This window comes from Salarias fasciatus, chromosome 9 (assembly GCF_902148845.1).
Source record: "Salarias fasciatus chromosome 9, fSalaFa1.1, whole genome shotgun sequence".
Classification (NCBI taxonomy): Eukaryota; Metazoa; Chordata; class Actinopteri; order Blenniiformes; family Blenniidae; genus Salarias; species Salarias fasciatus.
Window position 1 is genome coordinate 4712707 of NC_043753.1, and position 15510 is coordinate 4728216.

The 15510-nt window shown below is 43.2% G+C and overlaps 1 protein-coding gene across 1 annotated transcript; it reads right to left on the reverse strand.

The window, feature by feature from the left end:
• Positions 1 to 11748: 11748 nt before the first annotated feature.
• On the reverse strand, positions 11749 to 13125 carry LOC115393979 (mitochondrial intermembrane space import and assembly protein 40-A-like). The gene is made up of 3 exons (XM_030099101.1): positions 13104 to 13125; positions 12372 to 12470; positions 11749 to 12113 (listed from the first exon to the last, which is right to left on the reverse strand). Exons 1-3 carry the CDS (start codon positions 13123 to 13125, stop codon positions 11749 to 11751), a joined length of 486 nt encoding a protein of 161 aa, XP_029954961.1.
• Between the last annotated feature and the right edge of the window lie 2385 nt (positions 13126 to 15510).

Sequence of the window (15510 nt, forward strand, 5' to 3'; positions counted from 1 at the left end):
CTTGCGAAAGAAACTTTCCGTTATTGTGGAAACCATCGACCCAGTGTCCATGAGACAAGGTACAGGGGCGCCACCCATACCTACATCAATATGTGGACATGTGGAGATCAGCTTTGGAACATCCTCAACCCTCATACTACTATCATGTGAGCCCATCGATACCCCACCCGAGTTGTGGCTCGGCAACGCGGTGGGCGTTAGTTTTCCGACTGCTGCAGAGGCTGTACATCACTGCGCGCTGCTGAATGGGACCGTAAAGGGACACGTGGTCCATCACAATCTCTTGCAATGTGTCCAGGCTGTTGACAGTGATTACAAATGATGGGCCCCTGACGTGAGCGCCCATGAGAATAAGAGCGGCGGCGCGAATGAGCAGCTTGTAACTCAGTGATGCTCTGTGTCAGTTTGTCCAACTGTTGCTGTTGACGCCGCAACAACTCCTTCATCTCACCTACTTCTGAAGATGGCAGGCTATCCAACTGCTGGTGGCCAGCCCTCACCATGTATTGAATACCCAAGGCTGAGGGGACAGAATTGCTGCGGCCACGCACCCCCGCCGGCAGCCCCTCACGCTCCCACCTTATCGCCTCCCCTCTGACATCCAACAAGGCAGCTGCAGGAAAACGCCTCACAAACTGTTTAAGTTCACGGCGAAGCGCGCCATCTAGAACCTGCTCTACAAATTGATCTCGCAAAAGAACTTCAGAATTTGGAATATTATTGGGAGCGCGCTGCTTCACCCTTTCCATGAGAGACTTCAAAGCGAGTGAGTACTCCAACAACGTTTCCCCCTCCCGCTGCTTCCGGGAAAAGAACGCCTCCTGTAGCGAAACATAGGACTCTGCACATCCATAAAGTTCCTGTAAAATTGCAATGATCTTGGTCGGATCACTTCTTTCCTCTGTAGAACGAAACTTTATTTCCTCACGAGCCTCCCCTTCCAAGTGATCGAAAAGAAAAAATAATTTGTTCCCTGAAGACAAATGTCTAGCCCTCATACATGATTCTGCCTCCTCTAACCATTCCCCTAAGCCGATACCTGTCTGACCCTGAAACATTGGACATTTTCGGTCACGTGGAATAAAGACCAGCCGGTCAACTCCTGGATTACCACGTGACGGGCCAATAGGGTCAGTAGATGACGTAGACGGGCCCGCTATAGCCTCAGAAGCAGACTGTGTGCGCTCTCGGCGCAGCCGCTCATTGTCTGCTTTCAATTGGGCTACCATCTCCTGCAATTCTCGCAGTTGTTCCTCCATATTCGCAATTTAAAAAGACTGTGCTAACCAAATCAATCCCAAATATGTACAACAGACCAAGGGTGTTTCTGCTGAACTGTGGTTTTACTTTTACCACTAGTGATGCGCTTTCAAGTGGACAAAGCTATGCAAGAGGTAACACGAGCATTATACATTCCTGAAAATAAACATGCAGGGTCAAAAAACAAAACACTTCAACCAAATCAAAACATGCAAAAATGTAGAAAACAGCAAAAACATGCAAAACATCAAATAAGAAACAATGTACATATACTCTGCGTTTCCTTGTTGCTTTAACCCTTGTCAGATCATCACATAGGTAATTTTTATGTTACAGCGCCACACCTTGGCTGTTACCTGGCAACAACAAATACCAAAAAAAAAGTCTCTGTCCACCTTCAGTCCGTCCTGCCGACAACGCCAATATGTAGCCGAGTGGCGTCAGAAGTGGGATGATATAAACATTAACTTAGAAACTGTAAACAATGACAACGCCAGCTGGTATAACCAGCAACTAAACTAAAATAGCCCCGCAGTTAAATAAGGCAGTACAAGTAGGTGGACTGAAGAGGACAGAGGCAATTTAGAAAAAAATATAACCTTTATTTTACAGTGTATTAATCAAATAAGACATTTCCGGTTGGTTTAAAATATTTTCCACCCAAACACTTTCACACAACAGTTTGTTTTGGTTTCATTTTGTTTTAGAGCGCACATTTAGTCTTTGTGGAAGGCACCGGCGCCCTCAAGTGGTCGCTCGGTCCAACAGTCTATACGTCACCCTGCTCACAGTGCTCCGTAGCGGCAGACAAGGAGCCAGTAGGAAGTGGGAGAGGAACGCAAAAATCCAGAGAGGAGTACCAAATCAGGGGAGAAGAGGAGGCCCGGTTGGAAACCTAAATAAGCAAACTGTATTAGCCTATGTTTTTATGGATTAACTTTGTGACTGAAGAGCCCCACTACTCACCAAGACAGCGCTTTGAACCAGGAGCAGCAGGAGGAAAACAAACCTCGCACTCAGCTGTAAGTCTAAAACAGCGCGCAAAACATCCCATGATAGTTTGCACATGGCTTTATGAATGAACGTTTCGCTTACACTCACCAATAAAGCGCTTCACGCAAGAAAAGAGAGCGAGGAACCACAAGGCAGCCCACACATACGAGACCGGAGACCCCGAAGCTCGCGAACGGCTGCAAGGTCACCAAGCCTGAGCTAGGAATCTGTGACCAGCTCTGGAGAAGTGTCTGTCTCTGGAATCGGCTGCATGGAGTGTGGACGCCAGAGGAGAGGAGACGCACAGGTGAGGCGAGTTACCCTAATCACAACTCTTCTTTTTCTTCTTCTAATGATTTCCGGCAGGCTGTACGCTGATTTAGCGCAATGCTGCCCCTTCAGGTTAAGTAGTAAACATCAGTTCACACTTTAGACTCTGGAGTAGAGGTTGGTGGCTCGCAAAAACTTAATCACAGCATTGTCAATCAAGCAAGAATTGCTACCAGCAGAAAATAACGACTTAAAAGAAAAGACTGTTATTCCAAATTGAGATAGTTCTTTATATAAAACCCGCCTCTCCACACTGTAACACACACAAGAAAATAATACATGGATAATGGTTTCAGCTTCCCCACACTGACACAAGCCACTCTGATGCTTTCCTAATACATTTAAATAGGCAGCAAGCCCACAATGCCCCAGTCTTATGCGAGTAATTTTTACTTGACTTGATCTGATGTCCATCAGTGGCCTACAATTTTTAACTCCGGGCTGACAGCTAAAATATACTCTACCTTTAGTTTCCTTATCCCACTTTGTTTGCCATTGTTTGTCTATTTCATTTTTAAAAAGAGAGATGCACTCCAGCTTCCCAAGGCCCATTTCATATTCCACCTCACTATGAAGAAGAGAGTCTTTAGCAAGATTATCCGCAGTTTCATTTCCATATATACCTGAATGGCCAGGGATCCACACAAAAATTACCGCACAGCCAGACTGTTCAATTCTACGCAAGCAGCTCAAAATTTCAAGGATTATATCAGAGCGTTCTCCTGAAATTCCACCAGCTATAGAATGAATTGCAGCTGAGGAGTCAGAAAAAATGTACGATAGCTCAGGTTTATTCCGCTCGATCCAATCCAAGGCCCACCAGATTGCCAACAGTTCAGCAGAAAAAACAGACACATTATTAGATACTCGCATATTTTTCCTAATCTCCTTATTCATTATGTAAACTCCAAAGCCAGCTTTTCCTGAGGTTGGATCCTTGGACCCATCTGTAAAAATAAAATACCCTGAGTCACTCCTTGAAATAAATTCATTCACTTGTTGGCAAACTCTTTCCTTATTCTGACCCAACAGGTCAAGCTGCACTTCTGGATCTGGTAGGAGCCAAGGAGGGATAGGGGACCATACTATGCTAGTCACATTTTGCTTGCTCAGCCCCAGCTCACAAGCAGCCCGACATATTGAGCTCAGATAATTAGCCCGTCTCATGTTTTTTCCGAACTCCCAGCATTCTCCCAGGAGACTCTTTGCACTCGAATCATGCCCCAACCCAGCTAGTCTAGCCCAGTACTGAAGCCCGAGTTTCTGCCTTCGCATTCCCAACGGAGTCTCTCCCATCTCAACTAATAAAGCCGGAATCGGTGTCGTTCTAAAAGCCCCTGAGCAGACCCTTAATGCTTTAGCCTGTATTCTATCCAGTTTCACCAAGCTGGACTTAGATGCAGCTCCATACACAAAACAGCCATAATCCAAAGTAGACCTCAACATCGCTCTAAATATCACTTGCAAAGTTAGACGGTCTGCCCCCCAATCCGTGCCGGCCAAACTGCGAAGGATATTGATGATCTTTTCACATTTACAGATGACTTTTTCAATATGGCAGTTCCATGTAAGCCTTTCATCCATCCACATACCTAAAAATTTAAATGTTTTGACCCTTTCCAGTGGGTGATCATATAAAAACAATGTACTTTCTGGAGTTTTCTTTTTAAAACCAAATATCATGAAATTACTCTTTGAGATAGAAATCTTAAAGCCCCACTGATTTGCCCACTGAACTAATTGATCCAAAGCAATCTGAGTATGCTCAATTAACAGATCTACGTTCTTGCCTCTGCGCCAAATTGCGCCATCATCAGCAAAGAGGGATTTTCCAAATCTTGAGTCAATATTTTTGAAAATATCATTAATCATTACATTAAAAAGCACAGGACTAATTACTGATCCCTGAGGAGTACCGTTCAAAATACTAACCTTTTCAGAACATTCACAGTTCACCCTCACTTGAATTGATCTATTGTTTAGAAAATCCTTAATCCAGGAGAACATTCTTCCCCTAACCCCTGCATCAAATAATTTAATCAATAAACCCTCACGCCACAAACTATCATACGCTTTTTCAATATCAATAAAAACTGCGAGCAGTGATTCTTTATTGATAATCGCTTTTCTTATGTCCTGGTCTAGAACTCCTACTGAATCCATTGAATTTCTTCCTATTCTAAAACCATTCTGATAACTAACGAAAAACCCAGAGACCTCCAAAAAGTAGACAAGCCTGTTCGTAACCATTCGCTCCATCACCTTACACAGCACAGAGGTGAGGGCTATGGGTCTGTAAGAAGAGGGAGCGGAAGGGTCCTTTCCTGGCTTACAAATAGGTACAATTAAAGCATGCTTCCATTCTTTTGGCAACGCGCCGGCCTCCCAGACATAGTTACATAACACAAGGATCTCATGAAGTACAGGTACCTCAAGATGCTGCAGCAGCTTATAACTTATCTGATCTGGACCCGGTGAAGAATTTGCTCCAGCTTCTACTGCATCCTTTATCTCTCTAAAAGAGAAATACAAATTAACAGGATTATTCATATCTGTAGACTCAGCATCACGGGCTAACTTCCAGCCTTGGGTCAGCAGAAACTCATCTCGAAGCTTAAGAATTTCTTCCCCCAAAAATTTTGCATTATGGACATCCTGGCTAATCACAACTCTGCCGCAGCGGGATTGGTTACTCGGTGGGCGTGCTGGAGGCGGGTACACGCCTACCACTACAAGAAGAAGAAACGTTCAGGTCTATGCGCGCCAGTCACTGCTCCTTGACTCTACTGCTAACCAGAGTCAACTCAAGTAAGAAGTAAATCAGAAGCTTCTTCAAAAAGCGGACGTCGCCACCAGCACCACCAGCACCACCAGCAGCAGCAGCAGCAGCAGCAGCAGACGCAGAAGCTGCTACACGGATTGATGTTCCCGGTTTGTGAAACTCTTGACTGATTTTGCTGGCTGGCTGTCAGTATTATCTGTTAATACCAACAACAACACAACCGCACTGAAAATGAAAGATCAATCTTACATTCCAGGATAAGACAAAAAAAACCTTTATGAAATATGAATGAAAAGTATTACTAGCAAAATGATAAAAGTATTCATTGTGCAGGAAAGTGCTCCCTGTCAGTGCTTTGCCATTGTATAGGATGTTTTTGGATTATACTGTATATTACTCCTGCAGATGTTTAAGCTTGTCCTAATTTTAGCTACCGTATTGGCCCGAATGTAAGACGATGTTTTTTTTTCCAGAAACTGCATCCTCAAAAGTGGGGTCGTGTTATATTCACGGACTTACGGTAGTTGGTCAATACGCATCCGCGCCGCTAGATGGAGCCAAAGTATCACCATTCAACATTTCAAAACAACTTACAAAGCCAGTGTCTTCTCAGGATACGAGACTGAAACAAACATTTCTCAATAGATTGTGTTTCAGGAAGAAATTGTGATACTCATAAAAGCGATTGTCTAAAAACTGATATATGAAGCAATGTAACCACTGTTCACAGAGTGTATGTATGATTACTGTATGCATACAATGATTGTAGTGAAAGGGGTGGGCCTCTGTAAGGTTTCACTTCTAACCCTCTCCTTTTCGAACAATTGTACGAAAATCTAATGTACAACTGTACACTTAACCTTTTGGTTTTTCTGTTCCTATATATATTTGTTTTGATGTTTGAAATAAACTTTATTATTATTACTATTATTATTATTATTATTATTATTATTATTATTATTATCATTATTTTCAAGGGTTTTTTTCCATGTCAGGTGTTCGGGCACAAACAGAAGAAACAACATCACAGAGCACAGTACAAACATTTGTCTTGGAATGTGGTCAAGAGGAAATGTTTTTATTAATCTATTGGACAAGTAGTAGCAAACTAATAGAATACAGCTGCTGACAGGATCAACCTTTTTCTGTTTAGTGGTAGTTTTCTCTCTGTTCTGCCTGCAGGTGTATGTGACAGTGTAAGGTGTGTGACATATTGTTATCAAGTAAATATGAGTTATTTAAACATTTTCAGGTCAGACATTGCCATCATGGTCACAACTTCAGATACCTGTGTATGTATAGAGACTGCCCATGTACTTTCACTTTGTGGAAAAACTTTGGAATCATGTTTGCTGGAGCCATTCCTCACAAGCAGCTCAGAAGGCATTCAAATTAGTCACATTTTCATGTCAAAATTGTGCATGTAAGAATATCTCATCCAAAAGGGATTACTTTATTCATATTAATGAACATCTAAGGAGGCATGAAACAGTTAAATGTGTTCTTGAAAAATGTACAAATGTACAAGCTGATATTTACAGTATGTTCAGTTCTCATAAGAACAGAAAGCACAAGCCTTAACAGTTTAACAGAGTTTAAAGCTGCTGTGGTTACTACTAGACATCTTATGTCTGATTATCATTTTTTTTATTTTTAGATTAAAGCAGAGTTTATGTGGATTAACGTGATGCCCCTTGAATCACGGTTCATCTCCCAGCTGGACAAGTACACAGAGAACCTGATGAAGGTTTTTCGTAGAAAAGGTGGAGTTGCAGGACACAAGATCTGCCAGATATTGACATTGACAGCTGAGGTACATGCTCTGGAGGTGTGTCTGTCAAAATGTAAATGAATTAATCATATTCAGCACTGAAAGTTATCTTTTTATTTTTTTTGTAGACGTCAAGAGAGACTGCATTATGAAATATCTGTGTGTCTGCCTCAGTGAGGACAGCAAGGATCTCATCAAGGAATACAAGGTCAGTCAATATGTCAACGTGCAGAAGTATAATCTGTTTATCTGAGAGGAAATTATTATGTAGTGTTAATGTAATCTAACATCTTCGTCTGTCTTTCAGTTATCTTGTTGTTATAAAATTGCTTGAATTTGTTGTCTGATTGATTAAAATATAGAAACATGGGCAACAGTTTGTGTTTTTGTTGTGTGGATGGACGGATGGAAGCGCTGTGCATTTAAGTCCCAGTTGCTCACAGCTCTTGGCTGTTGGGGTGTTGGCTGTCCAGAAGACCTGCCAGTGTTCCCCTGACTTCTGCCATCCCCAGTCAGCAGGGATCTCGACTTCAGGCTGACTGGGTTGCCTGGGCCCACACACAACCAGCCTGGCAGGCAGCACGCTTGGCATGTTGGAGAAGAGTGGCTTTGGTTGGTGGGATTCCCTCATCGGGTCGCTGTTTCCTGGCAAATAATTCCAGCCTGGCCTCGTCCACCGTGGCAGCAGTGCTGGATCTGTCATACATCAGTATGACAAACCTCCCCAGGATGTCCATGTCCCTCTGTTCCACCGGGAGAGGGTACTGGCTAAGTTTGGTGTTATGTTATAATAATGTTATATCTGTTGGTGCATCGAATCATTTTGATAATAAGAATGAGAGTCTTCATTTACAGGCCTACAGGAAGAGAGAGTATCATTTCAAAAGCAAAGGCATGCATACATACAGCAAAAGGCAGACATTTTGTGACTTAACTGTCGGTCATCTTGAAATTATTAATTTTTTTTTTTTTTGCGTGGCTAATGCCGTTTTCGCAAAAGAGGACTATGAAGAATATGTTTGCCAAATCTGTTCCTTGTATCATCAGTTGAAGTATTTTTATTGCAACTATCCGCTGCACTAACAGCCCTTCTGAAGGAGCTCATCCAGCAGCAAGACAATCAGACCTGCAACAAAGAGCTGAAGACCCCAGAGATATAGAAACAGAAATTAGAACAAGAAAATAGTAAAGACTGGAATATCTGTATGTGTGTCACACTTTATATTAGCAAGAGCACTGGCTGATTTAGTTTTTTTGGTCCACATGACATAGATATGTACTAGTTTAAGATTTAAAGCAGCAAAGTTGCACATTATATTAACCTGGATGATGATGAGCAAACATATCCCAGCAGCCATCTCTGAAGGGTCTCCATACATGCCAGTCATAACATATACAATGGCCTGTCCAATGGCGATGATCATTCCAACACTGCAAAGTACAGAAAAGAATATTTGAAATGAGTCATCTTGCAAAGAGAGGAAAACAAAAAAGGCAAGGAAAAAATAAACCACATCGAAGAAAAGCATCCTGAAAGGCTTCAAAGGACATGTGAAATGGTTTAGAAATAGCAGATGCAGTGAGAAATGACACGTAGGTTTCTGAGCGCCATTGAAGAGCGCTCTGTCTTTGGGAGTGTCTCCCACCTCAATGATCTTAGCAGCAGCCAGCAGCTGCATGATCAGGCCTGAGGTGACAATGGGTGAGATAGCGAGTTCCATCAGAGTACCTGGAGAATAAAGTAATCAGCGTTACTGTCAGAACATGCAACGACAGCCGCATTACAGGGGGGGGGGAAGCAAGTGGGCCGACAACTGTTGACCTTTGACTTAAAAGGGCTGTATCATGCAAAATTCACTTTTTGTATGTTTTAACCTTGTTATATAGTTATGTCCTCACCAAAAACACCCCAAAGCATTTTTTTCCTTCGTGCCTGTATGTTTCAGCTTTACTCTCGTTGTTGTGCTGCTCAGAGAGGCAGCCCCTCCCACCGTGAAAATGCTCTGTTTCCCACATTGACGTGGCACGGAGAAGATGGCTCCCCTGAGCCCCCCCCCTCCCGCAGGCCCTCGGAAATCAGCGTTGCTGTTTTTTGTAATTCTGATTATGGAGAAAAACTTTGACCATCGTCTGAAAGCAACAATCAAGCAAGAGCAAGAGTCTGAAGGGTCTGAAGGGTCTGAAGGGTCTGAAGGGTCTGCGCTTGGTGAGTTTCTCACAGGAAAAGACGTTTTCGTGTGTCTTTACGTGTAGAGAAGCTAAAGCTAAAGCGCTAAAGCTAGCCAGCGTATTTGTTTTGAAGCTCTGATTGGTTGAAGTAGCTGTCAGTCAAAGTCCACAGGGGGAGAGGCGGGATTTTCTGTGAAACAGAGCGTTTTCTCTTCCGGGTTTCAGAATTAACTCCAGAAAATCTTTTATTTCACACAAAACGACTTTTTCTTTGCGCCAAAAATAAACTATTACCATGTTAATGCCATTTCTAGGGTTTGGACGAGCTAAAAAAGCATGATACAACCCCTTTAAGGCAAGTGGTTCTGAGATTACACTACTCCTGATAACGGCAGACAGGATGGATTTTAAGATTCTCTTATTAGTCTTTAAATGCTTTAACGTTGTCGCTCCTTCTTATTTAGCTGATTTGGGTTTTTTTTTCGATACAGACATTCGTGAACCCTGAGGTATGTATGTGTGTATGTGTGCGTGCCTGACTTTGGTGAAGGTGTGGCTTTATTTTCTTTTTATTAGAGACTGATTATTTTTGTTTGTTTTGTTTTTGTTTTTTTTTAATGAAAAGTGCTCTAGAAATAAACTTTGATTTGTGTGACACTTGAAATTTACCTTCAGAGACTGAAATGAAAAAAATGAATCAGTGTTTCAGTAAATCTGCATTTATGGCCATTTACTGATCAGCTGTGTTCACATGAAGTCTAAACCAAGTGTGTGACGATGATAAACAGGAAGCTGCCGGTGTGACTGACGACACACAGTCAGTGTTTCTGAGTTTCTGACAGAAAATTATTTAAATCGTCCGACAGCAGATTCTTCTGCCAGTCGGACGCTAGAGTTTAATAAAATGAGCTGAAACGTGCTGCAGGAGTCGGTCTCAGATAATCCGGTTATTCTCTGGTGTTTTCGGGTGTTTTGAGCTGTTTTCTGTCCGTCGGACGCCGTCCGCTCCCGTTGCCATGGTAACTCTAAAAACAACAAAGATGGCGGAGGAAAGTCTTTCCGGGGTTTACGAAGCGGTTTGTCCTGAAAAGAAGACCGAAGCCGTCCCGGAGGTGTTGCGGGAGGCGGAAGGTTCCGGGTGAGATTCGGTTTTCTGTGAAACGAACCGGAAATAAGAAGAATGTCTCAGAATGTCGGTGAAGATCCGCTGGTTCCGAAAGTTTGATTTACTGAAACCGGAAACCAGAGAACGGTTTTCAGTTCCATCCAATTTAATTAAAGCTGCATCTATCATCATTCCTACACACACACACACACACACACACACACACACACACACGGCTCTGATGCAGTCTTCAGGCCTGTTGTCTTGTTGTCTCCATAGTAACCGTGTGACCGCCATCTCCTCGCCGACCTGCTGAAGTACAACCGGAGCCTGGAGATCCTCGACCTGTCGTCCAATCGGATGGAGGACGAAGACGCCGCCCACCTGAGCGACTCCCTGAGGACGCCGGGCTGCTGCCTGAAGGAGTGGGTTCTCCTCACGTTCTCCTCATGTTCTCCACCTCCTCGTTCATGATTCCATTGATAAAAAAACTACAGTCATTTTTCTGTGTGTGTTGATCACTGCTCTTCTCCACCATGGTCATAACCAGAACTGCTCATCCTCAGTGTTGCACGTCTCTCCGTGTCTCCAGGGTGCGAGTGCCACGGCCACGCCGACAGCTGTCACTTCTCTCAGCGGGCGTGGCTTTCCTCTGGAGGTACCAGCGGGGGCGTCTGTGACAACTGCCGACACAACCCCAGGTGCCACCGCCGCCAGCACGGCTCCCGCCGCCTCCCGTCGATGGCCCTCAGCTCTCCTCACGCCTGCACACGTAAGATCTGCATGAGCTGCTGCGGCTTTGGCCCGTGGATTTTGTTTTTCAGACTAAACTGATTGAAAGTAAGAGATAGTCAGGGATACTTTGTCCTTGGGGGGTAGTCTCAGCCTGTAATGTTTGTTATATTAAAGTGTCAGAAGAAATGGAAAGCAGGCAGCAGCAGCAGAGTTCTCCCCTCTGTTGTAGGTCCATCTGCTGGCGTTGGAACAGCTGTTTCAACTTCAGAGTAAAACCATCAAGTTCATCAACACCTGGAGGAAACAGTGACGTGACCACAGCCTCCGACTGAAGCCCTCCGACAGCATCAAGACGTCAACAGTACGCAGTCACTTGTGGAGAAGAAACACCTTTTATTACGTTGCTGAACAAAACCAATGTTCATACGGCGACAGATGTAAAGATGTACAGATGTGTTCCCCCAAATGTCAGCCAGTACAGAATCATTAACATTTATAAACTGCACAGATGTTTCCACAGCAGCTTTGCTTTTTTGAAGAATCTCGACTGATTCTTTATGAGGTAAAAAATAGCAGAAAAGCCTAAATTAAACATCAGTGACTTTAGCTGGCAGTCTGGCCGTCTGTGGCTGAGGAGCTGTCAGGCGTGACCGCAGAAGGAGTCGGAGATGGTTCACTCTCAGGCGATAAGGCAGAAGTGTCAGGTGGGGCGGCGGAGGTCAGAGCAGAGTCGGACTCCTGCTGAGTGGCGACGTCTTCGTCTTCCTCCTGGGGGTAGAGCTCGGGGTTCTTCTGCTCGCATTCCTGCAGGTTACAGACGTTTTCAATGCAATCGGAGCCCTTCACCTCTTCTTTACTGTAGTGGAAACAGGAAAAGGCCTCCTTGAACTGAGAGCCACATGGTCCACTGGCCACGCCTCCCAGACATGGGCAGTTCCAGTTCATGTCTCCACTGGGCAGGATCAGACCTGCAGCAACCACACAATTATCAGTAAACAACAGACTAATAAAATATCCACTCTTGACTTATTGATAAAATGCTGATGAAGTACTGACTTTGAGAAACATTTAATAGATAACAAGGGCACTACTGAGCTTAATTAAAAAGAAAAAAAAAACTACCTAAATCTTCTGAAGTTTTTAAATGACTTTATGACCATAGAAAATAAGTGGAATTCGACCTTGGGGGACTGTTTGAAGGACAGTTCAGAGGCGGAGGCACTCACCCTGCTCTTCGTAAGGATCATCGGGGTCATCTGCTACTAGCTCGGCATTGCTGGGTGCCTCCTGGTCTTCTTTGGTCACAAATATGGTGCGATCTTTTCCTTCAGTGACGTCAAAAGACAAAGTGATTAGGTTCCACTCATAACAAATGCGTTATGTGATTTGAAGAACCCCTTTTTCTTTAGTTTTATTAAAATAGCAGCTATGAGTGCTGGACACCGTGCAGCTCTGAAACTTTAAAAGTAGCATTAAGACGGTCACAGCCCTCTAAAACTTCACAGGAACAGTCTGCCAACATGGCAGGAGACACAAAGACACTGTAAATTAAGTATTAAATACTGTTAGACACCTGTCTTCCTCTCCGCTAGAGGCTGGATGCTGATATGTGTCAGTTTCTGGTGTTATGGAGTAGCTAGTTTCCCAGTTTACAGGTGAATGATTTCCTTTATAGTCTGCCGTTCTTGCAAATATTAAAAAAAATCGACTCTCAAAACGTATCACCATTTGAAATGTTATTGTAAACAGCATTCACTGTCACATTCACATCTACGGATTCCTGTCGGGTTTTTATAGCGTTCTGTGACTAACAGCAACGATGGACGCTGGAGGAAGTCGGTCATCAGATAACACGGGCACCAATTGAAACGAAACGCTGTCTGTTAGCTTAGCATGATAGCTTCGCGGTGACTTTGCTCAGCCGCAGGCACAAATCAAATATGAAAGAAGATTTTTACCCTCGTGCCTGCAGTAAGACATGTCTGCTGTCAGACCCAACGTCCGCCACAAGAAACGACCAGTGCGTGAGATCTACCGGGGAGATTTCTTCTTCGTTAGCTGTTATACGGCAGACGGGGCTATAACAGCGCATTACCGCCACCCTCCTGATGTATGAGTGAATGAACTCTGTTATGGCTCAGAAATGTAACAGTGAAAAACTGTAGCATGCAAGCTACAGAAAAAAACAACCTAGATTCTATTCACTAATCCCATCCTAAGATATTCAAATACTGTATTTAAATACTGTTACACACCTGTCTTCCTCTTCGCTAGAGGCTGGACGCTGAAATGTGTCAGTTTCTGGTGTTACGGAGTAACTGGCGTACGAGTGGCCTGAGTCGGCCAGGGTTTCTGCTGTTTTCTATTTTTTCTTTTCAACTTGAAAACAAAGCTTTGCACTATTATTTAGCTGTTGCCCTTTATGACAAAACGAAAGTATGCATTGTTGTCTTTCCAAACATGTGCCTGATGTCCGGTTGTTTTGCAAAATATTTTTTGTAGCTGAGATAAAAGCTCACAAACTTTGCCAGTTTCGCTCAGGTGTGGCTTGGCCAGAGTCGGACAGGCTGCGTTCGACAACAGAAGCTCACCTTTTCACATCTTCCGTTTACATCCTGGGATGTTTGCATTAGTCTGTGGTTATATTTCATAGCACTGGCACATCCGGTTGACTTGGTTGAAACACAGCCCCAACATTGCGCGTCAGATCCGGTCCAGGGCCAAATCAGAGCCGGAGTCACGACAAATAAGTTCCGATTTTAATTTTAGTTCCGGAGCTGAACCAGAGCCGGTCCGGGGCCAAATCAGAACCTCAGAGCCTCTTGCAACCAGGTCTAGCCCATTTGCACTTTGTCCTGTAGACTGTATGCAAAGCTCAATATAAATACAGTTTGATTGATTGAATTAGGTCAGCAATTAACTATGAGTGACTTAATTATGTTCCTGATTAATGAGGGCAGCTAAAGATGTACATAGAAGTGAGACAACTAGCAAACTAATAGAATACAGCTGCTGACAGGATAAACCTTTTTCTGTTTAGTGGTAGTTTTCTCTCTGTTCTGCCTGCAGGTGTATGTGACAGTGTAAGGTGTGTGACATATTGTTATCAAGTAAATATGAGTTATTTAAACATTTTCAGATCAGACATTGCCATCATGGTCGCAACTTCAGATACCTGTGTATGTATAGAGACTGCCCATGTCCTTTCACTTTGTGGAAAAACTTTTGAATCATGTTTGCTGGAGCCATTCCTCACAAGCAGCTCAGAAGGCATTCAAATTAGTCACATTTTCATGTCAAAATTGTGCATGTAAGAATATCTCATCCAAAAGGGATTACTTTATTCATATTAATGAACATCTAAGGAGGCATGAAACAGTTAAATGTGTTTTTGAAAAATGTACAAATGTACAAGCTGATATTTACAGTATGTTCAGTTCTCATAAGAACAGAAAGCACAAGCCTTAACAGTTTAACAGAGTTTAAAGCTGCTGTGGTTACTACTAGACATCTTATGACTGATTATCATTTTTTTTTATTTTTAGATTAAAGCAGAGTTTATGTGGATTAACGTGATACCCCTTGAATCACGGTTCATCTCCCAGCTGGACAAGTACACAGAGAACCTGATGAAGGTTTTTCGTAGAAAAGGTGGAGTTGCAGGACACAAGATCTGCCAGATATTGACATTGACAGCTGAGGTACATGCTCTGGAGGTTAGTCTGTTAAAATTTAAATGAATTAATCATATTCAGCACTGAAAGCTATCTTTTTATTTTTTTTGTAGACGTCAAGAGAGACTGCATTATGAAATGTCTGTGTGTCTGCCTCAGTGAGGACAGCAAGGATCTCATCAAGGAATACAAGGTCAGTCAATATGTCAACGTGCAGAAGTATAATCTGTTTATCTGGGAGGAAATTATTATGTAGTGTTAATGTAATCTAACATCTTCGTCTGTCTTTCAGTTATCTTGTTGCTATAAAATTGCTTGAATTTGTTGTCTGATTGATTTAAATATAGAAACATGGGCAACAGTTTGTGTTTTTGTTGTGTGGATGGACGGATGGAAGCGCTGTGCATTTAAGTCCCAGTTGCTCACCGCTCTTGGCTAGAATAGAATAGACTTTATTGTCATTGCATGGGCGCGGGGGGGGGGGGGGGGGGGGGGGGGGGGGGGGTACAATGAAATTACATGGGAGCTCATATAAAGCTACAAGGACAAGAAAACTTAGGAAAAACATCAGGGACAAAACAGAGAACAACACAGGCATTAGCAGGGCTTAAAGAGTTCCGTTGCCACGACGGAATTCTGTCAGTTGAAAAAATTAAGAAAAAAAAAAAAATATGTATCATGAGCGCATATT

Bases quoted from the DNA above. Each gene is read 5' to 3' on its own strand.
- LOC115393979 (XM_030099101.1), bottom strand. From the start codon at position 13,125: ATGTCTTACTGCAGGCACGAGG. The intron at 12,471-13,103 runs GTAAAAATCTTC...ACGTCACTGAAG, and splicing joins GTCTTACTGCAGGCACGAGG to GAAAAGATCGCACCATATTT. The intron at 12,114-12,371 runs GTGAGTGCCTCC...TGGTTGCTGCAG, and splicing joins TGATCCTTACGAAGAGCAGG to GTCTGATCCTGCCCAGTGGA.